The sequence below is a fragment of the Mytilus trossulus genome, chromosome 3, assembly GCF_036588685.1.
Source record: "Mytilus trossulus isolate FHL-02 chromosome 3, PNRI_Mtr1.1.1.hap1, whole genome shotgun sequence".
Lineage (NCBI taxonomy): Eukaryota > Metazoa > Mollusca > Bivalvia > Mytilida > Mytilidae > Mytilus > Mytilus trossulus.
Genome location: NC_086375.1, coordinates 20,780,922 through 20,808,441, shown reverse-complemented (window position 1 = coordinate 20,808,441; position 27,520 = coordinate 20,780,922). Strand labels below are relative to the sequence as shown.

The 27,520-nt window shown below is 32.1% G+C and overlaps 1 protein-coding gene across 1 annotated transcript; it reads right to left on the bottom strand.

The window, feature by feature from the left end:
• On the bottom strand, positions 1–26,844 carry LOC134710356 (leucine-rich repeat protein soc-2-like). The gene is made up of 13 exons (XM_063570701.1): positions 26,747–26,844; positions 20,820–20,862; positions 15,258–15,503; positions 13,990–14,048; positions 9,817–9,975; positions 9,486–9,651; positions 5,696–5,765; positions 5,114–5,225; positions 3,526–3,580; positions 2,203–2,363; positions 1,516–1,637; positions 912–1,058; positions 1–570 (listed from the first exon to the last, which is right to left on the bottom strand). Exons 3-13 carry the CDS (start codon positions 15,498–15,500, stop codon positions 413–415), a joined length of 1,452 nt encoding a protein of 483 aa, XP_063426771.1. The 5' UTR covers positions 15,501–15,503; positions 20,820–20,862; positions 26,747–26,844; the 3' UTR covers positions 1–412.
• Positions 26,845–27,520: the final 676 nt, after the last annotated feature.

The window sequence follows — 27,520 nt, the reverse complement described above, 5'->3', positions numbered from 1 at the left end:
TTTCTATAAACATAAAGATTATATGTATACTGTTTCTAGTCTTATTTGTTATATAGTTTTCCACAATTTTCCCTTTCATGATTATGTTAAAAGCAACTTCTAATCTCAACTGTATAAATGGATGTGGACCATTAAGTTCCTTTGATAAATATTGAAAAACCACAATGAAACCATTTGAACATTATAGTAACAAAATACTGCATACTATATAACTAAAATTTTGAATTTTGTTGAAAATTAAATTCAAGACTGACCCTTTCTCACAAAATAAAGTACAAAATATATAATATTGAATCCAAATACAGGTAAATTAAGTCGAATAGTAGGTGAATTTGTAAGTGACAAATTATACACAACCTGTTAAAAGCTAATAATATATATTGGTAATTTGCAATAGATTTACATTGGAATGTTACGTTTGATTACACATTTGTGTATTATGTGGTGAGCATATCTGTGAGTAAAATGGAATGGTTCCCTGTGTTGTCTGTTGTAATTCTATAGAAGACTTATAATATGTAAAAAATATCTGACCACATCCTGTACATGTCTTTATTTCTGTCAAAATATCTAAAATGAAAATGAACAATAATTTATTAATTAGTTTAAAAGTAAATGAGATAAAATAAGCAAATAAATTTCACAAGTTTTAAACCCCCATGTCCCCAATTTGAATAAATATTGAAAAGTCCATATTTTGATGTGATAATTTCCAAGAAATCCACTCAGTTCTTCAGGATTATACAGAAAAAATATACCTACTACCCCTATTGCAAATATGACAAGATCCATGTTTTGCTCATGCTTATAAAACTGGGAGGCAGGTAAAATTCTTGTGTTTCTTGATTAATTAGAAAAAATGAAAACTAGTTATGAATTCTAGTCTGTCATAATTAATATTATTTAATTACCTTGTAATGTTTGTGGTAGGATATCAATTTTGTAGTTCCCATGGTTACATACGAATCTTAAAGCTTTCTCCAGTAACGATGGGAATAGATTATTTGGAGTATATACTTCAATCAAACTGTCTTCTAACAGGAATTGATTTCCTGAAACTGGAAAATAAGACCTGTCTTCAAAAAAGATCCTTAAAGATCTTTAAATTTTACCATAAGAAATAAAGTTATATATGAAAATTATCGCTTCAAACTAAGGAAGCATGTGCCGTTGTTAATGAAATGAACATGAAACTAACAACGTTGTCATAAGTAAAATAGGGATAAACAGATTATCATTAGTGGTTAGGGTTAGGGTTTGAGTTGATCAACGATAATCTATAAATATATTGCATTCTGAATTAACAGTCTGAGATTTGTTGAGTTACTTCTTATTGAAAAGTTGAGGCTTTAAGAGATCTTAGCCGGGTTTGGCTGTCAAAGTTTGGTCCTTTTGCCTTTTGTGTTAATGATGTTTTATAAACTCATTTATTTTTCCCAATTACTAGCTCAAGTGTTTCTAATGAAGGCTAATTTAGAGCAATGCTTTGCAGAAACAAAAATCCTCATTTATTACCTGAGATACTGTCATATTTATCCACTTTTAATGTAGTTGGTAGGTACTGCAGTTTGTTATTATTGAGTTGTAGGTTCTTTAGACTGGGAAGCCGTCCTATTTCAACAGGTAGCACAGACAATCTAAAACATCAATTTTAATGAAAATACTAATATTTCAACATTTGCATTATACTATCGAAATTGATACTTATTTGAAATATCTTGATATTTAGTACCTGACAGCCATTTATTAAGTAAATTGGTACACAGAGGTTCACAGCTCTATTTCATCTTGTAAACTATGTAAACATACTAAATCATTGAAACATATCTGAAGACATCAAAGGTCAAATTATTACCTCAGTAGAAATAAGAAATGCCATTGTTCAAACAATTGCATACCAAATAGCAGTGGCATCTCATAAGTGGTTCAGTCTCTTTAAACTTGTATAAAAACACAAAATTTCAAGAAAGAGATACATACTCACAACAGGGTGATCCTAATATTAAAAATCTCATCATAGCTTGCAATTAAATTTTGTTTTCCATTTATATTTTAAATGAGAACAAGTTACATATAGAACAAATGTTTAGATATTTTTAACAAGAAACAATGTAGAATTGGAACTATAAAATGTGTTGCATGTTTTAAATATTTGTACAGTTGTAATATAAAACAGCATAACCATTGCTATATTAAACTCACTGATTGTTTGACAAATTAAGTGTCTCCAAATTTGGACAATAACAAATAGCCTTTGGAATGTTGTGTAGATCACACGATGAGACATCTAATTCATGAAGATGAATCATATTTCTGATCTCATCAGGGAGAGTAGAAACAGGGTTATTATTTAATACCAAGATCTGTAATAAAGAGTTCATCTATGTTCAAACATATACAACATTGTGGTATTTAATTACTCTAGTTATGTCGTACAACTTTTTTTTTTAAACTATAAAGGAAAATAGAAGTGCCAGAGAACTGGAATCATTCACTTTAAACAGTGCCAAATTTACCAGAAATGTGCTACCATCGGAGCCAAAAAATTCCGTTACCAGTAAACTACTTTAAAAACCATGTTCAAGAGAAATTTAGGCAGACCTTCCAAAATTTAAGCCTTACCAAGCTAGTTTATGCCTTTTAAAAGACATTAAACCAGTACTTGAAAACAAATATACAATATTGTCTACATATTGTTAATGTATGTTTTTATTTTTCAGTACCTTTACAAATTTTTGATCTGTATATTTCATCATGTTCTTGAATTCACGATAAAACCAAGAAAAATAATTTTGATGTAAACTTCCATACAATGGGACGTAACTCTTATTGTACCTAATAGATAACATCTTGTACTAGATTTTCCCATTTTGTTACTTCATCCAGGTTTTTTGTTAATATGTGTTTTAAGCAAGAGAGCATGTTCCAGCCACATTTTATTACGTATTTGATATTAATTTTTGTTTTTTTTATTGTTCTCATTTTTTTAATTATTACCCAGATCTGTTCTGGTGCCTCATATTGACAATTTGTTCATTGTAGCTTATTGATACCTTGTTTTATATAAATATATATGGTTGTATTATTTTAACAAAGCACAATTCTCCTCCCACTATAAGTTGTAAATTAAAGTCAGGAAGATTTGGAGTATATATCTAGTACATTTTTTGTAACACATATACAGTGTATCACAAGAATACCAACTGAATCCTAAAGATATGAATTTTCATTAAATTCCAGACAAAGAAAGTCATTCAGGCATAAAATTTAGGTAATGCAGATCTACAAATGATATAAATAGAAGATGTGGTATGATTGCCAATGAGACAACTGTCCACAAGAGACCAAAATGACACAGACATTAACAACTATAGGTCAAACTAAATCACTATGATACATATGCATCTGTACCATTCTTTGAAGCATACAACCAATACAAAACATATCATGTATGCTGAATTTAAGAGACAGTTAAACTTTTTTTTTTTTTTTTTATATGATTAAATTAATGATAATAAACTTTACCTCAAGGTGTCCTAGTGAGGAACATATTATGTTGAAGTATTTGAGTTTATTGTATCTGAAAATAAACCATTCAATTGTATTTTAGATATATTGTAAATTCAGAAAGTATGGAGCTGTTTTTATTCATGCAAAAATGTGTCAGTCTCAAACTCACAATCATAAAAACTTGCATTTATAATTTTAGTAGCGATTTGTCATTATTAGCAATTAGAATTTCCCTTTTTGTCAAAGATTACACACTAACTGTTGCGTTTACAGTATTTGTCGTTATACAATATCTAATCATAAGTAAACATTCAATAGCTACTGGTCTTTATTTGCATTGCTGGATTGCTTAACATTGTATTTTGTGAAATGCTAGTCATGGAAATGCTTTTTCATTTTAGATTTCTTTTTAAAAAGAGAAAACAAATATTTATTTTTGGTATTCTATTGATTGGATTTTTTTAGGGTACATATTTTATGGTTTAACAATTTTTTTGAGTTACATGTTAGTGTTGCTCTCCATCTATTGCAACTTATACAAAATTCTGAACCAATAGACCACTTTCGAGTTCATCTGTCACCGCAAAAAACTCGTCAATTATACATGCCTTTATCACCGTCATTTGTGCGTTTAGGGGCGTCGTCACTTCCTTCCAATGTTGAGCGAGTGGTTGGAAAACTATAATTCTATATTGTACGAATTATTCGGCAAATTGAATTCTCAAAATTGACAATCAACACTGCTGTTATTAGGGAATTGTCAGTAAGTACCTACAGAGCAACCATTATTTCTAGTTTATCCTGCACAAAGACGATCACTAAGACGCTTGATGAACATAAATAGTGCAGGGATACAGGCGAGCCCCTCTATCTGGTAAATAACGTCATAAAGGCGTGCATAATTGACGAGTTTTTGCCGGTGACGGATGAACTCGAAAGTGGTCTATTGCAATTAGTTTTATAAAACCAAACTGTTCAACTGGTCAGTAATTTCAAGGATGTATATTAGTTATGCGTCCTTGGTAATTTGAACAAACTGCTGTAGAAAACAAGTCAAGTCGCCGTCGTGAAAATGGAAGGTAATAAAACAAAGCATACATAATTATAAAAAGGTTTTAATTCAATTTCAATGTTATTATGAAACATCAGTTTAATTAGTTATCAAAAGTACCAGGATTATAATTTTATACGCCAGACGCGCATGTACAGAAATTGTATTGTTATTGTCATGCTAAGGTGATATGTAGTTATTTTGAATTGCTATTAAAATGTCCAAACAAAGCTTTCATACAATTTTTCTTTCGAAAAGTCTTCTATAATGATATCTAATGATTTTGGGTGGCAGTTGTTCTCTATATAATTCAGATTTATAAAACATTTAGCCTATTTTTGACATTTTGCTGCCTCTACCATCATTCAATGGCTTTATAATCCATGAGAGTGGTACACTTTCAATCTGTAATGTTTTTGTATTAATCAAGGATTCAACATTGGATTCTGAAAATCAAGATAGTTTATATACAGGTATCTATTTTTTGGGCCAATATGAACCCATATTATACCATCTATTTCATAATAAAAGAAAACCTATATAGTAACTTACTCTAAATACAGTTTAACAAGATGATGTAGCTGACCAATACACATTGGTATATCTTCCATATTGTTATGGTCAGCTTTAAGCACTTTTAAGTTTTGCAAAGAACAGATTGTATCTGAAAAGAAAAAATTTCTGTATATATGCTGAAGGGTATAATACCTGAATGGTACAAGTGACGTCAACATAGTGAAAGTCTAAACTGACCTTTAATTGCTGTACTTTGACCTCTAATGGTTTACTTTTACAAGTTGTGACTTGAATGAAGAGTTGTCTCATTGGCACATACCACATCTTTTTATATCTACTTAGCCGTATCATATTAAATTATTTATAATACTTTTGTTAAACTAAAAGAAAACAAAGTTAGAGTATTGTGAAAGGACTTAACTTGAATAAATTATCTGCAAAAATAAATTGCCCTTGAAGTTCTCTATAAGGGGCTAAACATGAATAAGGTATCTGCAAAAATAAATTGTCCTTGAAGTTATCTAGAAAAGGCGAAAAGTATTAGAAAATAATTTGGTTTGCAGTAAATCAAATCAACGACCTTTTTGAGTATAACTATTACAATCTTGGTCATCTTACCTGGTAATGTATATATTTGATTAAATGATAGGTTGAGTGATTCTAGATTGACTAATGATCCAAGTGAATCCTGAAATATAAAGAGGAATACTGAGACATATTTATATAAAACTTTGTTCTTAACAGACAATGATAAAAATTACTTTCATCATTCAAATTCAAATTTATCAACACCATTATCATTTTCAACCAGATGCTCCGCAGGGCGTAGCTTTATACGACCGCAGAGGTTGAACCCTGAACGGTTGGGGCAAGTATGGACACAACATTCAAGCTGGATTCAGCTCTAAATTTGGATTGTGATTAAATAGTTGACACAGCATAGGTTTCTGACACAGAATGAATGTATTTAAATGAACTTAAATTTTTTGTTTTCTCTTAGAGCAATTCACTATGCTGTTGAATATTAATCCTCTCAAAAAAATGTTTGAAGAAATTTTCTTTTTATTTTTATTATCAAATGAGAAAAATTGAACCCAATTTTTTAATCACATCCCCCTTTCCCTTATTCCAAAACTAATTTCAATTAAAATATTCTAATGGAGTTTGCAACAATTACTACTCATTTAAATACATCATAAAATATTAAGATGTAAAAAAACTGCTTGTTATCACTGAATGGTAAAGATTATTTAAATTTATCAGTTGGTAGTAAAAAGTGAATATACATTGTATATTGTATATAACAAAGATTTAAGTTGATTCTGGACAAAGAAAGATAACTCCAATTAAAAAAAATTATTGCAGATATTTCTTGCTTACTATACTGGACAAAGAAAGATAACTCTTAATTAAAAAAAAATTTGCAATTTCACAATATTGTGAAATTTGATATTTCTTGCCATTGCACAATACTGTGCAATTGAAAAGACTTGCTATTGCACAATACTTAATATAATAATTTTAGATCCTGATTTGGACCAACTTGAAAACTGGGCCCATAATAAAAAAACTAAGTACATGTTTAGATTCAGCATATCAAAGAGGCCCAAGAATTTAATTTTTGTTAAAATCAAACTTAGTTTAATTTTGGACCCTTTGCACTTAATTTATACCAATTTTAAAACTGGACCAAAAATTAAGAATCTACATACACAGTTAGATTTGGCATATCAAAGAACCCCAATTATTCAATTTTTGATGAAATCAAACAATGTTTAATTTTGGACCTCGATTTGGGCCAATTTGAAAACTGGGCCAATATACAAAAATCTAAGTACATTTTTAGATTCAGCATATCAAAGAACCCCAAGGTTTCAATTTTTGTTAAAATCAAACTAAGTTTAATTTTGGACCCTTTGGACCTTAATGTAGACCAATTTGAAAACGGGACCAAAAATTAAGAACCTACATACACAGTTAGATTCGGCATATTAAAGAACCCCAATTATCCAATTTTGATGAAATCAAACAAAGTTTAATTTTGGACCCTTTTGGCCCCTTTTTCCTTAACTGTTGGGACCAAAACTCCCAAAATCAATACCAACCTTCCTTTTGTGGTCATAAACATTGTGTTTAAATTTCATTGATTTCTATTTACTTTAACTAAAGTTATCGTGCGAAAACCAAGAATAATGCTTATTTGGGCCCTTTTTTGGCCCCTAATTCCTAAACTGTTGAAACCAAAACTCCCAAAATCAATCCCAACCTTTCTTTTGTGGTCATAAACCTTGTGTCAAAATTTCATAGATTTCTATTAACTTAAACTAAAGTTATAGTGCGAAAACCAAGAAAATGCTTATTTGGGCCCTTTTTGGCCCCTAATTCCTAAAATGTTGGGACCAAAACTCCCAAAATCAATACCAGCCTTCCTTTTATGGTCATAAACCTTGTGTTAAAATTTCATAGATTTCTATTCACTTTTACTAAAGTTAGAGTGCGAAAACTAAAAGTATTCGGACGACGACGACGACGCCAACGTGATAGCAATATACGACGAAAATTTTTTCAAAATTTGCGGTCGTATAAAAAAAGTTTTTAGATAAAACATAAATATATGTAGATTGAATGAGAATTTGATTGGAAGGTACTTATAACATGATTACAGGGCCGTAATTAGGGTTCTAATTCAGGGGAGGCAGGGGTTTGGGGGTTTTGGGCGATTGAGGCCCCCAAGATAGGGGGATGGGGCACGCAGCCCCCCTCCGCCGATTTTTTGTTCTCTCAGTAAAATGGCTAAAAATGGCCCTTTTTCCTTGGATTTCCTTACTTTAGGAAACATCAGTATTGCTTGAAGCAATTTTTATGCTAAAACAAGCTGAGATTGCTGTTCGGGGTGATCGAATGGTCCCTCCTGAAGGCTGTACTTTGGCCTATAATTATTAACATTAAATACATCGTGACCACAGATTTCTTTTGGTTTTCTCTCAATAAAATCTGTGGCTAAATATGACCCGTTTTCCTTCGATTTACATCAGTATTGCTGGATCCTGGAAGTAATTTTTATGCAAACAATTACTATCTGTATTTAAATATATTTTTGTTAGAAATCAAACTGGTAAGGTAAAAAAACATATACATCAAGATTATAGAACACAAGGTATTCTTTTTATCGAGGACCTTGAATTTCAATATCGTTGAAAGCTGAACAGACAACCAGATAATATTCTGCTACAACGAATAGGAGTGTTAAACTAATAAGGTATTGCCCATTATGACATAATTGTTCTCGTACGATCAGGAAATGTTAAACAAATATTCCAACAGCTGATTAAGCTGGTAACAAATTTCTGATATCAGAAAAGATTCACAGTACAAAGGGAACTTACTTCCTATGCTTAATTGAGCTCCTTAATAAATGTGAACAGTTAAGTTTTATTCAAAATGTCAAAAGCAAAGTTTCATATGTGTTCTCATAAGAATAAAGAATAAAATGACGGACGGCCACACGAAAAAAATAATAATGCTGAAACGTTTCACTATCGATTAAAAATCCGGAAAATGACATATATCACATTTCATGATAACACTGTTGAAACTATGGTAAAAATATATCAATTCGAGTTCTTCGTGTACATATTGTCAATACTTCATTTTATTACTTCAAAAAAAAATGGTGTAGAAAATTCAGGGGAGGCAACTGCCTCCCCTGCCTCAAAGGAAGTTACGGCCTTGGATTAGTTGTGTTAGTTTTCTAACTCAGGCTGTAAAAGACTGAGATATAATACACATTTGTTTAAATTCAATGCATGGTAGAGTATATAGCTAGACACCCAACATTTGCTGCATAAATCCTTGTTTTTTATGTTTATGTTTTTTTCATAGCAGAAAAAGTCTCTTCTTAGTAAAAATGCTGATTTGTATATGCTTATAAAAGAATTAATATTTGCCAAAAATCTAAGAGAGGCTATAATTTGCCATTGATTAAAAAACAGTAAACAAGTTCTAATATTATTTAATAAATTCCAATTGTCTCAAAAGTAAAAGTACCTGAAAGTTCATAATATATTGTTGGTTGGCAGATCAGATCTTAGCAAAAAAAACCTCAGATAAATAAAGTAGAATTCATAGATTTTAAGGTAGTAGGACTTGATGAGAAAGAAACATATATATTTCAAAAATCACTGACAGGGGTGAAGAAAGGACATCTTTCACATATCACAGTGGTATAACCATTTCGCCAGTCATTGGAAGTATTGTAACAAAACACTGATATATTTTTCTTACAAATGTAGGGTTTTTAGCATTAAATTTATCACCACTAGTAAGGTAGCTTTGTCTCACTTATTCAAAACTTTTATTAACATACATAAAACCTTTTTTTCTAATTTTACCAAAACTACTGACTTACAGGTATGATAGTAATATTATTGTGGTCAATAAACAAATCTGTAAGGCCTCTCAAACATCCTATTTCTGAAGGTAAGCTAGTAAGTTTATTCTGAGCAAGATTAAGTAAAGTAAGCTGAGCACCAATAAATCCAAGTCTTTCTGGACACTGCTGTATTTGACACTGACTGAAAAACAAATATAACTGTCATCTAAATTTTATACTGTACAACACAAATTATTGTGATTATCTATTACAGTGATATGATCAACTCAAATTTTAGATTAATTATTGAAAATTCAGGAAGAGCTTGATAAAGATATTATACTCAACATATTAATTAACACTGTACCTTAGATCAATCTCTTGTAGCTGTTGTTGACCATCTGACCTATACTGACGACCTTTAATATCTTTATTGAGGTGATGGAAGTTACAAGCAGTAACAGAAAAACAGCACTGTTTACAGGTTACAAATCTACAATTGGCATCAGCATAGTACTTGCCACATCTAGAATAACATTAATAATATCATCATGAATTATAGAAATTGATACAAAACCATTATTCTATGAAATAAAAAATATATGTCCTCTCCCTTTTTATAGCCTTTCCCAGCAGAGATGGTGTAAAGTAATAAAAATACAGGTTGATTTTTTTTAAATGATTCACTGTTTAGTCGACTATTCATTATATATAGAATAAAGGACTTTTTGTTTTTGATACTGACTTTATCACAGTAAAATATCAGGTGAGCCCGAATCCTTTATTCTGTTTATCGGTAATTTAAAAACTAGAGGCTCTAAAAAGCCTGTGTCGCTCACCTTGGTCTATGACTATGTGAATTTTAAACAAAGGACGCAGATGGATTCATGACAACTTTGTGTTTTGGTGATGGTAATGTGTTTGTACATCTTACTTTACTGTACATTCTTGCTGCTAACAATTATCTTTATCTATAATGAACTTGGCCCAGTAGTTTTAGTGGAAAATGTTAGTAAAAATTTACAAATTTTATGAAAATTGTTAAAAGTTGACTGTAAAGGACCATTACTCCTTAGGGGGTCAATTGACCATTTTAGTCATGTTGACTTATTTGTAAATCTTACTTTGCTGAACATTATTGCTGTTTACAGTTTATCTCTATCTATTATAATATTCAAGATAATAACCAAAAACAGCAAAATTTCCTTAAAATTACAAAATCAGGGGCAGCAACCCAACAATGGGTTGTCTGATTCATCTGAAAATTTCAGGGCAGATAGATCTTAACCTAATAAATAATCTTACCCCACATCAGTTTAGCTGTAAATGCTTTGGTTTTTGAGTTATAAGCCAAAAACTGCATTTCACCACTATGTTCTATTTTTAGCCATGGCGGCCATCTTGGATAGTTGGCCGGGTCATGGGACACATTTTTAAAACTAGATATCCCAATGATGATTGTGGCCAAGTTTGGTTTAAATTGGCCCAGTAGTTTCAGAGGAGAAGATTTTTGTAATACTTATAACAAAGATTTACGAAAAATGGTTAAAAATCGACTATAAAGGGCAATAACTCCTAAAGGGGTCAACTAACCATTTAGGTCATGTTGACTTATTTGTAAATCTTACTTTGCTGAACATTATTGCTGTTTACAGTCTATCTCTATCTATAATAATATTCAAGATAATAACCAAAAACAGCAAAATTTCCTTAAAATTACCAAATCAGGGGCAGCAACCTAACAATGGGTTGTCCGACACATCTGAAAATTTCAGGGCAGATAGATCTTGACCTGATAAACATTTTTACCCCATGTAAGCCAAAAACTGCATTTTACCCCTATGTTCTATTTTTAGCCATGGCGGCCATCTTGGATAGTTGGCCAGGTCACTGGACACATTTTTTAAACTAGATACCCAAATGATGATTGTGGCCAAGTTTGGTTAAATTTGGCCCAGTAGTTTCAGAGAAGAAGATTTTTGTAAAAGCTAACGACGGACGACGCCGACGGACGACGCTGGACGCCGGACGCCAAGTGATGAGAAAAGCTCACTTGGCCCTTTGGGCCAGGTGAGCTAAAAAATTAAAATCACTACAATAATAAAGAAAATAACAAACGAACTTCTCTTTTCGCGTCGAATCATGCAAATCACACTTGTCGTCACAGGCTGCATTACGTCATTTGAAATTTTGTCACAGTGCAGTAAACATGGCGTTCTCTTGCACAAGGTATTGAAAAGGAATTATTGCATGCGTTTCATTAATATTCTGCTTTGGACATGACATTAACAATGGCAAATATAATGGTAGCAAACCGGTAAGTCAAGTTTCTTTATTTTTACAAAGCATCATCATAGTCATAGTCAGAAATAAGAATAATACGATATGAATCAGCAGATTTTTCATCGATCATCATTTTGAGTTCAACGAAAAGTTTTAATTATATTTTACTTATTTTAGAGAATAAAATTACATGATTTTGTCATTATTCGCTCATTGTTCATCATGAAAACGATCACGTTGATATCAAATAATTTTAAGAACGCACTGTGAGGAGACATTTATACAGGAGCCCCCCCCTTTTCCCTGAGGCAATGTAAGCTCATTTCCTGTAGAGTTCATAATTATTTCAAACAATTTAATAGACGTCACTTAACTTGAAGCTTATAGTTCTTGCTTTTTCAAAGTCATGTTTATTTATCACCACAGACCAGAAATATGAAACTTAAGAGTTTAAAGGCCCTGTGGTTAATACCTTTAATTTCAGAAGTTAATTTAGGGGAAGGTGACCCGGGTCACAGTCACCCCTTATAAAGTCTACAATTCTGGTCAAAGCAGAATTTTATAGTTTGGCGCCCCTGGTTATACTCCCCTTTTAAAAATTTATCCTAGATCTGCATACATGAAGATTACTGTTCACTTTTTTGTTCTTTGTTCTATGAATATATATCTGTTATATTGACAATAAAACGACATTTTTTAAATTGTGTATGATAGTCCCACAAAAATGTCAAAAATGCGTAAATTTCAGGTTTGGTCACTATGTATGTGTGGCGTTTAAATATGAATTGTAACACTTTATAGTGACTGAACAGGTAAAACAAATACTTCTCAAGAAAAAGAAAACTACTTGGAACAGCACCAGGCTATGAATACTGGTATTGTATGGACAAAAACTCGGATTGGAATCAAGGACGGTATGTTAGTTGTACTAACTTCATATATCAAGTATTCTTTTTTTCATGCATTTTCTGTTCACATTTTCACAAATGCATTTCTGGAACAAGTTTCAGGTGACTTTAAAACAATATGTAGTCAGGACTTTTAGAAATACAACCAGGTGCTCTGCAGGGCACAGCTATATACGACCCAGTGGTTGAATCCTGAACAGCTGGGGCAAATATGGTCACAATATTCAAGCTTGATACTGTCTGAATTTGGATTGTGATTAATTTTTCTTTTTACATAATATGAGTTTTTGTCACAAAATAATGAGGTCAAAGATCTTACAAATCTATTGCACAATACTGTGCAATTGAATATTTCTTCTTGAAACTTTTCAAAATTTGAAATTTGAAAAATTTTGAAAAAAAGGAATCCCTTAAAAAATGGTAAACAAAAAATCCCACCCACTTTTTGAAACCCCCATTGGAGCAATAACCCTTAAACTCAATCCCATGCTTTCTTTTGTGGTATTGAACCTTTTAGTACAATTGTAGAGAGATCCATACACTTAAACACAAGCTATCTTCATGATTGTTTAGAAACTAAAAACAAGCTTCTTTTTGGCCCTTTTTAGGCCCCTAAATCCTACATATTTCGGGCAATTAACCCAAAACTTAATCCCAGCCTCCCCTTTGTTATATGGTACGTTGTGGTACAATTTCAGAGAGATCCATACAATTACACACAAGTTATTGTCTGGAAACTAGAAAAATGCTTGTTTTGGCCCCTTCTACTTGTGGTTTTAAACATTGCAATATAATTTCAGAGCAATTAAAATACTTGTACACAAGTTATTATCCTGAAACTAGTAAAATGCTTGTTTTGGGCCCTTAATTTCTAAACAGTTGGAACCATCATCCCCAAAATTAATCCCAACCTTCATTTTGCGGTATTGAACCTTCTGAAAAAATTTCATAAAGATCTATTCACTTAAACTAAAGTTATTATCCTGAAACCAATGTGTCTTCGGACGACAACAATGCAGACGACGACATTATACCATTATACGATCCCAAATTTTTTTTGGGGTCATATAAAAATGAAGCACACAATTCTTGATATTACATAATTTTATGCTATAATCTTGTAATTCTGTGTTAAATCAAGTCTTTCATTTGTTTTCCTACACATTGTTGCAAAGTTGACAGAGAGAGCCCATGCAGTCATTCAAGTTTGGAAATAAAACAAATCTTGAATGACTCTTTTTTGCTGTCTGTCAATCAAAATATGTGGTAATGGAATCAATCAAACTATGTTATGTAATAAATGAGCTATGTTGTTTAAATAGAATAAAAACTTTATGCATGACACAAACCTTACACATGGCACCTCAACTTCATCCTGCTGTAGTAAGAATGAACCGTCTAGACATACCTACACAAAAATATAATGTGTACACATACAATGTGATATCCATAGACAAGACACAATTTATACAGCAGAAAATATATATATTATGATTGAATTACACCAAATATTCTAAGGGGGGGGTCCAAGATTTTCAGCATATGAAGCAATTTTTCTAAATGTTTAAGCTTATCAAGATCAATGAGGACAGAAACTCAAAATCTTTCAAACCTTTGATTTTAACTACTGGTATTCAAAGCAGTTAATCCTGAATTTTCTTATCATGTGTATGCTAAAATTTAAAAACAAGAATGTGTCCCCAGTACATGGATGCCCCACTCGCACTATCATTTTCTATGTTCAGTGGACCGTGAAATTGGGGACAGAACTCTAATTTGACATTAAAATTAGAAAGATCATATTATAAGGAACATATATACTAAGTTTCAGGTTGATTGGACTTCAACTTCATCAAAAACTACCTTGACCAAAAACTTTAACCTGAAACTGGAGAGACGAACTAACGAATGGACCCACAGACCAGAAAACGTAATGCCCCTCTTCTATAGTAGGTGGGGCATAAAAAAGTAAGACTGGATTTTTTACACTTCAACATATGACTTTGAGACAAGAATTTTATCAATTGTTTCATTTATGAGTATGCAAAACAACAGCCATGTTATATAAAAAAGAAGATGTGGTATGATTGCCAATGAGACAACTATCCACAAAAGACCAAAATGACACAAACATTAACAATTATAGGTCACCGTACGGCCTTATGCCTGTTAACCTTAATAACTGCTTGAAATAGTCGGCAGTCTTTTGTCATGATCAAGCAATGAATGTAATGAAAAGACCATTGGGTACAAAATCACTTATAAACATTTTCTATGTTATGAATAGGTGTTATGCAAATACATTTACCTTTTTTATTTATGCATATATTAAAATTTATGACTTTCTGAAATTGTTACATCAAATGGAACAAAAACATTTTATATTAATTCATGACCAGTTGTGGAACATTTTGTCAAAATGGAGAAAATATCTTTAATATTCAATAAACTTTGATAAAAGATTAAAACCCAGAAAAAGTGAAACTGTTAACCTCTTTCCAACCTTTAGTTTTATCAAATAAAGATTAAGCAATTGTGGTGTGGTTAAGTTTTTCAAGCATGGCATCATACAAATAAGTTAATTAAACCATTTGACTAAAAAAACTAAAAAACTCACTGGTTGACAAGATTTCCTTGAAGCATGAATTTTACCAGTATAAATAGATAGAGTTGCTGATTTGGCTTTAACTGTTCCTTTAGTAGGCTGTACAACATTTATGATATGAAACACTGCCCACACTATAGAACAACATAAAGAACTAGCTATGGCTACAGCTATCGTTGTAGTTTGAACATCATCACTGAAGAAAATCACATCATTGGCCACAAATGATAGATAGTCATAAACCACACCAGCCATTACCTACAAAGAATAAAATAAATAGTAATTAACTGATAGTCCTTACTATAAAGCTTTACTACAACTATCACATAAAATTAACATGATTCAAGAAAATGAGATCAAGGTCATATAATCTTAACACAAAATTAATGTACACCTTACAATCATTCAATACACTAAATATAGTTGATATGTTGCTTATAGTTTCTTAGAAACAGACATAACCAAGAAAACTTAACATTGACCAATGAACCATGAAAATGAGGTCGAGTTCAGATGAAACATGCCAAGCAGACATGCACAGCTTACAATCCTTCCATACAACAAATATAGATGACCTATTGCTTATAGCTAAAAATAAACAGACCAAAACACAAAAATTTCACACTGAGCAATTAACCGTGAAAATGACATTAAGGTCAAATAATACTTGCTAGGCTGACAGCTGAAGGACGCCTCCGGGTGCAGGAATTTCTTGCTACATTGAAGACCTGTTGGTGACCTTCTGCTGATGTTTTTTCTATGGTCGGGTTGTTATCTCTTTGACACATTCCCCATTTCCATTCTCAATTTTACATCATAAAATATATCCATACACCAAATATAGTTGACCTATTGCATTTAGTAATAGAAAAAAAGACAAAAAACCCAAAAACTTGACTTTGACCACTGAAGCATGAAAAAGACTTCAAGATCAGATGACACCTGCCAGTAGAACATATGCACCCTGACAATCATTCCATACACCAAATATAGATGACCTTTTGCATACAGTATAAAAAGGCAGACCAAAACACAATAAACTGTTATCACAGAGATATGTCTTGCTTTTTAGCTCACCTGTCCCGAAGGGCCAAGTGAACTTATGCCATCACTTGGCGTCCGTCATCGTCCGTCGTCGTCGTCTGTCGTCGTAAACTATTTCAAGAATCTTCTCCTCTGAAACTACTGGGCCAAATACTTCCAAACTTTAACTGAATGTTCCTTAGGGTATCTAGTTTATAAATTGTATCCGAGGTTTTGATCTGTCAACAAACATGGTCGCCATTGCTAAAAATAGAAGATAGGGTTCAAAGGCAGTTTTTGGTGACCTTCTGCTGATGTTTTTTCTATGGTCGGGTTGTTATCTCTTTGACACATTCCCCATTTCCATTCTCAATTTTACATCATAAAATATATCCATACACCAAATATAGTTGACCTATTGCATTTAGTAATAGAAAAAAAGACAAAAAACCCAAAAACTTGACTTTGACCACTGAAGCATGAAAAAGACTTCAAGATCAGATGACACCTGCCAGTAGGACATATGCACCCTACAATCATTCCATACACCAAATATAGATGACCTTTTGCATACAGTATAAAAAGGCAGACCAAAACACAATAAACTGTTATCACAGAGATATGTCTTGCTTTTTAGTTCACCTGGCCCGAAGGGCCAAGTGAGCTTATGCCATCACTTGGCGTCCGTCATCGTCCGTCGTCGTCGTCTGTCGTCGTAAACTATTTCAAGAATCTTCTCCTCTGAAACTACTGGGCCAAATACTTCCAAACTTTAACTGAATGTTCCTTAGGGTATCTAGTTTATAAATTGTATCCGAGGTTTTGATCTGTCAACAAACATGGTCGCCATTGCTAAAAATAGAAGATAGGGTTCAAAGGCAGTTTTTGGCTAATAACTCAAAAACCAAAGCATTTAGAGCAAAACTGACATGGGAAACATTGTTTATCAGGTGAAGATCTATCTGCCCTGAAATTTTCAGATGAATCAGACAACCCGTTGTTGGGTTGCTGCCCCTGAATTGATAATTTTAAGGAAATTTTGAGTTTTTGGTTATTATCTTGAATATTATTATAGATAGAGATAAACTGTAAACAGCAATAATGTTCAGCAAAGTAAGATTTACAAATAATTCAACATGACCGAAAATGGTTAGTTGACCCCTTTAGGAGTTATTGCCCTTTAAAGTCAATTTTTAACCATTTTTTGTAAATCTTAGTTATTTTTTACAAAAATCTTCTCCTCTGAAACTACTGGGCCAAATACTTCCAAACTTTAACTGAATGTTCCTTAGGTATCTAGTTTATAAATTGTATCCGAGGTTTTGATCTGTCAACAAACATGGTCGCCATTGCTAAAAATAGAACATAGGGGTCAAATTCAGTTTTTGGCTAATAACTCAAAAACCAAAGCATTTAGAGCAAAACTGACATGGGAAACATTGTTTATCAGGTGAAGATCTATCTGCCCTGAAATTTTCAGATGAATCAGACAACCCGTTGTTGGGTTGCTGCCCCTGAATTGATAATTTTAAGGAAATTTTGAGTTTTTGGTTATTATCTTGAATATTATTATAGATAGAGATAAACTTTAAAGTGAGCAATAATGTTCAGCAAAGTAAGTTCTACAAATAAGTCTATCTGACCAAAATTGTCAATTGACCCCTTAAGGAGTTATTGCCCTTTAAAGATTTTTTTCACAATTTGTTCATCATGTTGACATACTTCAAAAATTCTTCTCCTTCGAAACTGCTGTATCAATTTCAGCCAAACTTAGGCTAAATGAGTTTCATAGTATCTAGTATAAATTTTATATTTTATTTCCTTGTATGTCAAGAAACATAGCTTCTATGGCTAAAATAGAACATTGGAGAAAATGATTTTTTTTTTTGCTTTTGAAGAAAATAGGACGATCCAAAAAAACATTTAAATAAATTGAAAAGCCAAAATAATCATTGATGAGAGATTTAACCAAAAGAATTAAGGTGAGCGATTCAGGCTCTTGAGAGCCTCTTGTTTGTTCGATAATGCTAATGTTGAAATAAAAAATAGCAACACTTTAACATTTAAGTTAAGCAAATATTCAAAGTCAATCAACTATTACTGGAGGTAAATAGCTAAACAATCTCCATGGATATGAGATGTGCCAATACTTATAAAACTGCATACCAAATACCATTGACTTATCACAAGTAGTTCTCTTTAAACAAACCTAAACACAAACTAATACATTTAAACTAAGCAAAATTTCAAATCAAAGTCAATAAACCATAACTGAGGGGGAGGGTAAAAAATGTTCCATGGTAATGAGGTGTGCCAATGTTAATACAACTGCATACCAAGTATCATTGACCTACCACTACTGGTTCCCCATAAACTGACCTAATCACAAACTAATACATGAAAACTAGGCAAAAGTTTCAACGTCAAAAGACTATGACTGAGGGGGCGGGGCCAAATAATCTCCATGGAAATTAGGTTTTACAATCTTTATACAACTGCTGCATACCAATTATCATTAACCTACAACTAGTGGTTCCCTATAAACTGACTTAATCTCAAACTAATACATTAAAACTAAGCAAAAATTTCAGAGTCAATAGACCACCAATGCGGGGGCGGTACCAAATAATCTCCGTGATAATGAGATGTGCTGATGCTTATATAACTGCATACCAATGCAATTACTATTACTTTACAACTAGTGTTTCCCCATAAACTGACCTAAATCACAAACTTATACATGAAAACTAAGCTGAAGTTTCAAAATCAATAGACCAATCTCAATCAACTAAGAGGGCAGTGTCAAATAATCTCCATGGTAATGAGATGTGCCAAAACTTATACAATTGCATACCAAATATCTTTGACTTACCATTAGCAGTTCACCATAAACTAGACCTAATTACAAACTAATACATTGTTGATGCTGCCGCTGTCACCGCCACGGACGCCAGAAACAGCATACCTATGTCTCTCTTTATGACTCCATCAAGCGAGACAAAAACTTTAACTATACCACTGAACCATGAAAATGAGGTACAGGTTGGATGACACCTGCCAGTTGGGCATGTTCACATTTCAGTCCTTCTATACACCAAATATACTAGACGTATTGCTTATAGTATCTGATATATATGGATTCTTCCTATATCTATTGACCACCAAATTTTAACTTTGACACTGATCCATGAAATGAAGTCGAGGTTAAGTGAAAACAGTCTGACAAGTAGTCAAGAACAATAAGCATGTGACAGACGATCATTTCTTAACATAAGGCATCTATATACAAAGTATGAAGCATCTAGGTCTTCTAAGGCCCCCCCCTCCTCTTTTCTGGGAAAAATTTGGTTGATCATATCGGGAATCGTGACCAGAGCAGGCCCACTCTTTAAGTAGTCAGTGGGTCCATTCTTCTTAATTATAAAGCTTTCAAGAAGTCAGCTGGATAACTATCCCTGAGACAAGCTTTATGCGACAAAAGTCATAGGCTTTTCAAAAATAAGAGTGCACATGCTGAATTGAAACACTTGCTTTGCTGACCATCTATTTTATGTTGAAAGTATCAAAGGTAAAAGTTTTACTTCAAGCATCACATAGACTTTAAATTTTTAAATGATTATGACATCAATGTCAGATAAATCCTGTCTGTCAAACATGTACACCTTACAACTATTCCACAAACCAAATATAGCTGATCTATTGCTATTTGTATTATAAGACCAGACCCATACAAGAAACTTAACATTGACCAATAAACCATGAAAATGAGATAATGGTCATATAATACCCACCTGACTGACATGTACATCCTACAATCATTCCATACACCAAATATAGATGACTTTTTGCTTTTACTACTTGAAAAACAGACCACAACTCAAAACAGTAGAAGAGACCATACTCAAATTTGTACTTGATCTTTTTTTTATGGTTATAAGTTTAAGCATTGAGCATAAGTTTCATAGCATTTGGTTGAGGCAAACAGAGCATTTTTTTTAATTTGTAAGGGGACATGACTCTAGAACAGTAAAAGTGACACCCCAAAAGTTCAAACTTGATCTGTATTTTGAGGTAATAAGTAATGTGAATAATAAGTTTCATATAATTTGGTTAAGGCTTCCTTAAATTAAAGAACGGAAACATAAAATTATTGACCCCTCCACTACTGTTAGGGCATAAAAAAACACCCAGATAAACATAGACAACAATGATGAACAACACTGAACATGCATAGTATACATGTAGTATTGTGTATAAAGGAATAGGTCCAGTAAGGGCTGAATTTGGCCTCAAATTTCAGGTTCATCTAACGAAATATTTTGACCCCTTTTTAAGTGTCTATTTCAATTAATTCAATGAGTTTATGTGAAAGTTCTCAACTGATTAAGTCATTAAACACCCTCCAAGTTAAGCTTTAATATGTAAAATCTATCAAATATGCAAAAAATCAACATTTTTCAGATGTTTTTTGTCAAAAATGAAAGTGGCTGCAGTTTACTGAACCTACTCCTTTTAAACATGAACTTAGCTTGTAACATGATGTTAACTTACCAACAAGCTGTTCCTTTTTAAACAACTACCATTTTACATCTTGCTACAAGTAAAATGTGAAATGTTAAATGTGAAAACTTACATAAAAGATACATCAAATCTGTTAATTTAAAACAAACATATATTGATGAGGATAAAGGAGATTGCCATTTCATATAGGTCATAACTTGTCACTCATAGAAATGATAAACATGTTTATGAAAAAGGTTATCTATTAATTTACAACTTATTAAAGTAATCAATACAGATAATAAAAACAAAACTGTAAACTATTTAGTCCCTGAGTTAGAGGATCTTCAAGGTATTATAATGTCCATCCTACACAATCTCTGTATTATTAATTAATCTGTATTATTCCAAAAGAAATGTCACTGATCTCAATTATTTACTTCAAGAAAGCAATAAATTGACACATTTTCAAAGTTCATAGCAGAGTAAAATTTGTAAAAGGATCAATATAAAATATCAACATATTAATCCAAGTTACAGCTGTGAATCATAAGCAACAATACAACTGTTCAATAATAAGAAAAACATAAAAGTATCATAAGAAGCTTACATCCAGATTTATTATTGATTTACAATATATTGTCTGTAGTAAAACAAATAAATGTTGATCAATTATTCATAACTATTCATAATCATGATCATAGATACATAACAAGACAAATCATTATAAATCTCATCAATACATCAACTTTTCTACCAAACATTTTTATATAACGTGACGGTACCTAAATTGCACCTATTTTGACAGTTTTTTCATCTACGTTTTTTTATGATAACGACAAAAATGTCCATTCTGTGTTTATTTTGTAGCCGTATCCTTCTTTATTATAAAGATACACCAATTTGTTTTTTATTCCATATGGAATCATAGAAAAATTGGTCTAAACTGACCTCCAAACCATCAATGATTCTGAAATGAGGGGTACCCAAATTGCATCCATGCTTAAATTCATATCGTCAAAAGTCTAATAACAGAGCTTTTGTTTAATTTCTTCAATTATTTTAAACAATTGGATATAAGTCCATGTTTACTCTTCATTTTTTTTTTAAATGAATACTTTTAACATATTGTATTTGCTCATTTTAAAAAGATGACGTTTTGATGATGTCGCATGGCGACGTTTCAGTCCATTTTGCTTTTTCAGTAAACACTTCATCTGTTGATAAATACTGTGAATGTTTTGTGCATATCTAAATAGTTTTACCTATGTTGAAAGATGTGCTTAGTATCAAATCATAAAAATACAAATGGTTTAGTCTCTAGGAAATCTTGTAAGGTTTTCGTTGCTCGTTTTGCTAAATAGGTGCAATTTGGATACTCGGTGCAATTTGGGTACCGTTACGTTAGGTATTTTAAAAATAGTCCATAAAGAAAGAAAAAAAATATTTTCTTTAAAATAAATTGATAAACATGATAAAGCAGTGAAGCAGCTTTGATACTGATTTTTTATGAAATGCTAGTAATGTGATATCAAGTTTGTACATGTATTCAGAGACAAAGAAAGATTTAAAAAAATGTATTTTAGTTATTAAGCTTAAAGAGTAAAATTTCAGGGTCGGATCCAGCCACCAACAAAAGGGGAAAGGGGGGATCCCCAACCCAGGAGAAAAAAAGGGGGTTACCAACCAACTATATGTCTATATTCGAATGCATTGATAAAATAGGGGGGTTCCAACACCTGGAACCCTCCCACTGGATCAACTGTTGAAATTCTACTGTACTTAACTTTTAAACTTTTTTACAGAATTTACTTCTTGATAATATCTTATGATTAGAATCATGCTTCTGTCCAAGTTTGGTACAAGTCCAGGATAGTTTAAGAAAGTTATTAAAATTTTAAAAACTTTAACCAGAGTGAAAGTAATGTTTCCTGGCAGAAAAACTATGTCCATTTATAAGTAAAATACAGAAAAAATGGAATTTTGTTTGTACAAAATTTACGCCATGAACATAAACAAGCTTCTGTCCAAGTTTGGCAGAAATCCAGGATAGTTCAAAAAAGTTATTAAAATTTCAAAAACTTTAACCACAGAGTGAATAATTGTGGCTGCCGTCGACGACAATGACACCAACGGAATGAAAGATAGCTATGTCTCGCTTTTTCGACTAAAGTCAGACAATTTTGAATGGTACATGCACAAGTATGTCTTATTATATTTTTCAGCAAAAATATTCAGCTTTTCTTTGAAAATGATTTGCAAACCTTTTTTCATTGATAAAAAATATTATAATCTATTACTGGAATAAAAGGTTATCTAAAAAAATTTATAGATACCTGGTACATTTCACCTTTACTTTTAAATCTTGAGTTTTACAAGATTTCTTAAACAACCAAATTTTTCCCTTTTGACAAGGGTTTTCAGTGTTTTTGGATATAATCTTGACCTGTTTTATGAGTGTGCACCGCCATCATCAACTTATTATTCCCCCATTATCAAATAATTAAGACAATATTCTCTCGCTGATCATGTTGCTGTCAGCAGTTACTGTCTATCGCTGTCTATTACACTTTTCAGGACATACATGTACTATGACCTATAAATTGTAGGTGCTTTCATTTATGTTATTTCAGACTTTTTTAGATAGTTGCTGCTTAGCTATTATACAAATACTCCTTACTTTATTATTCAATAAGAGTGTTAAAAATGGTAAATTTTATATAAATATCTTATTTAAGGCCTGTGCATTTATTTTCATGAGTACCAAGTTTTGTGGATTAAAGAAAACTTGCATTTTCATAAATATTTGATTTTGTGGTTTTGCCAAAGTCTAAATACATTCAATACAGAAAATATGCAATTTGTAGTACATTGAAATTTGTGATTACTGAGTACACAAAATTCACAAAACTTTATATCCAATGAATAATAATGGATTCACAGTACTTCTTTTTTGCCTTCATCTGATAAATTTTGATGAGATGAGCAACTTAATATGTATGGAGATCTGAGCATCTTTTCTCTTCAAATACATGTAGTGCTTTCTATTGAAAATTATTAACATTCAACCCATATTTTGATTCTTTGTTTCATTTTTAGCCATAGTAGCCATGGGGTTGGTTGCTGGGATCAAATAATTTTATACCAGATAGCCTGAGGATCACCCTTGGCAAGCATGGTCATTATTGGTCCTCTGGTTTTAGTGCAGATGATTTAGAAAAGCATTGTACCAATAATTTGTTAAAAAATTATGAAACTTCTTTAGAGGAACATGTTTTTTTCAGAATCTGTATCACAATGTATCACTTATATAACAAGCATTCTCCCCTACTGGTTAAAAAATCATTGTACAGAAACAAAACGCTTACTTGATCAATAACTTGTCATGATGTAAACTTTATAACGAATATCAATTCCATAATATTTTCAAGCATGACGAAAAAAGAAATGGTGAAAATTGATTACTAGAGTGAATTTACTAAGTTCAAGGATAACTCTGCACAAAATCGCCAGACATATCAAAATTTTATCTTGATCTGTAACTTGTAATAATAAAACTATACACCAATAAAATGTTTTGCTGAGCGCAGCCTGATACGACAGCAGAGGTTGAACCCTGAAGATTTGGACACACTATTTAAGCTTAATACTTTCTGAATTTGGATTGTTATAAAATTTTTGACATAATATAGGTTTCTGACACAAAACAAATATCAATATCTTACAAATCTATTGGTCAATACTGTGCAATTAAAGATTTCTTCTTGAAACTTTATAAAAAATTTAGAAAAAAGATGGAACCTCCAAAACTTTATGAATCCCCCCATGGAGCAATTACCCCCACACCCGCTCCCTGCCTTTCCTTTGTAGTATGGAACCTTGTAGTACAATTTCAGATAGATCCATACTCTTACATACATGTACAAGCTATTGTCCAGAAACTACAAAAATGCTTGTTTTTTGGCCCTTTTTGGCCCCTTATTCCTTCACAGTTGGGACCATCATCCATAAAAATCAACCAACCTTTCTTTTGTGGTATTGAACCTTCTTATTAAATTTCAAAGAGATCCATTTACGTTAACTAAAGTTATTGTCTGGAAACCAATGTGTCTTCGAATGACGCAGAGATGACAACATCATACCATTATACTTATAAAATTCCAATCAATAAACATTGTATCTTTTACAATGAAAAAAATAATATGTGTAAAGCAGTTTTGACTGACTCAATAATTTTAACCTTCAGTCCCCTTTAACTTCGTCAGTATGGGAATAATAAGGAGTTTTGAATGGGATCATGATGGTATGACTTTGGGATTTTTGTCAGATTTTAGGAAGCCTCTGGTTTTATCCTTTAAATGCCTTTAAAAAATTTGCCCATTGACCCCCATTTTTCTTAAATCAGGGCCGTAACTGGGGTTCAAATTCAGGGGAGGCAGGGGTATTGGGGCCACCGATTGAGGCCCCTAAGATAGGGGTTTGGGGGGCACATTATGACAGCTGATTTTTAAAATGGCTAAAAATAACTTGTTTTCCTTCGATTTCCTAACTTTAAGAAACATCAGCATTGAGGGATCCTGGGAGAAATTTTTATGCAAACAATTATTATCTGTATTTAAAGTTATTTTTGTTAGAAATTAAACTGGTTAGTTAAAAAAAAACATATATAAAGCAAGATTAAAACGTAAGATTTTTTTTGTATCGTGGACCTTGAATTTCAATCATGATTGTTGAAAGCTGAACAGACATGTATATAACATCAACCAAGGACTTTCTATACTAGTATATACTTAGTATAGAAAGTCCCTGCTACAACAAATGGGAGTGTTTAACTACTAAGGCATTGACCATAATGTTCTCGTAGTACGATCGGGAGATGTTAAAAAACGATCCAACACTGAGCTGATTCAGCCAGTAATGAATTTCTGATATCTTAATAGATTCACAATACAAAGGGAACTTCCTCTGCTTAATTGAGCGCCTAAATAAATGTGAATAGTTATGTTTTATTAAAAATTGTTGAAAGCAAAGTTTCATATGTGTTCTCGTATGAAGACTGAATAACAGAGTGAGATGGACGGCCACACAAAAAAAAGAATAAAACAAATACTGAAACGGTTCACTTTCGATTAAAAATCAGGAAAATGACAGCATGATAACACTGTTAAAACTGCAAACTTATGTTGTCTATATTAGATTGAATCTTTTACATGTATAATGATAAGCCATCTGTAGGAATCTTATTAAATTTTATTTTTTAATAGTTTTTAAGAACTTAAACTTGTCAATGATACATAACTGCTTTGAAAAGTCAAAACAGTATATTTTCTTTCTAAAATTTCAATGGCTAATATCTCGAAAACAAGCACCTATATATTTTAGCCTTTCAAGAGGTAATGCTCTTTAACGTCATTTTCAGCTACCGTTAGCATCAAATCTGTTAAATATACCACAGTCGCCTGATGATTTCATAATTGTAGCGCAAAAATGGGGAAAATAAAATATTTCATAATTATAGCAAAAAAATGGGGGAAATAAAATATACACATGATAAAAGAGATCTTATTTTTTTTAAATGTAAAATATGTTTAAATTTCTAATGTAAAGAAATAATCCGGTTCTCTCCTTTCCTTTCAAAAATGTCCAGTGGGGGGAGTGCCCAAGTGGGTGGGGTGGGGAGGGGTGTCAGAACCCCCTTTTTTTTTTTTATTGCAGATCAAATAATTTGAATGGGAACTTATAGTTAGAACCATCCCCACCCTCTTTTTAAATGGCTGGATCCGCACCTGAATGTCTGTACTTTAGGTATTTTCAAATATGTGTAAACACCCATTTCTGTCCATGTTTATAAAAATCTGACGAACTCTGAGATTCAGGATTTGCAGCCGTTTCACATTAACTGTAACATTTAATTTGTAATAGATTCATTTTACAAAATTCAATTGTCAAAAAATTATATTTTGAAAATTAAGATTTACCGTAATATTTGTTTTTTATACTGATTCTGGGAAGACATCACAATATTTTTTGGTTTGTTTACAATACATTTTTCGGTACGTGGGTTTATCTCTTACCGATAGTACTAAAACCCATCTTACCAACATACGACAACAACGTCCTAGGTCCAACTCGGTGGTTAAATGAATTAAAAAATAAATGCGAATAAAATGCACTGGCGTCGATCACCCGCAAAAAGTAGAACTTGAAAATAATTCTTGTCGTTTTCATTATTTGATTGATTCATAATTATAATCACACATAGAATGTTTTGATTACCAAAACTCAGTTGCAGCCAAAACGTTCAATCGATATACTTAACATTTGATTTCATCAAACAACTATACAAATCCTTGTTATAGTAGTCTCAGTTTCCATCAACCAACTGAGCGTGTTTTTTTTAATTTTTGGAATGTCTGACAGTCTCCCGAATGATAAAAATATTAGAAAACCGTACAGTTCCGTTCACGCACTGTGCAACTTCCCTTAAATAAAATAAATTATATTTATAAATACCGGCTGCAAGGAAACATATTGATAAACATATTGTTGTTTTCATTTGGGTTAAATTAAAAAAAAAAATCTGCGATAGAGAGCACAGTGTGTGTGCGAGACAAACAGCTCATATATGTGAGAAAAGCGGAGAGAGACATGCACGAGACAGAAAGAGCGAGCAGGTTGTGTGGGAGAAAAATAGACCGAGCAGAGTACAGGAGAGAAATACGGCAGCGCGCAGAGCGAGAGAGAGTGAATTA

Excerpts from the sequence above, each read along its gene's own strand:
- LOC134710356 (XM_063570701.1), bottom strand. The coding sequence starts at position 15,500 with ATGGCTGGTGTGGTTTATGACTATCTATCATTTGTGGCCAATGATGTG. Across the intron at positions 5,226-5,695 it reads TCAAATATATACATTACCAG|ATACAATCTGTTCTTTGCAA; the intron begins GTAAGATGACCA and ends TTTTCTTTTCAG. Across the intron at positions 2,364-3,525 it reads CCTCACTAGGACACCTTGAG|ATCTTGGTATTAAATAATAA; the intron begins GTAAAGTTTATT and ends TCTTTATTACAG.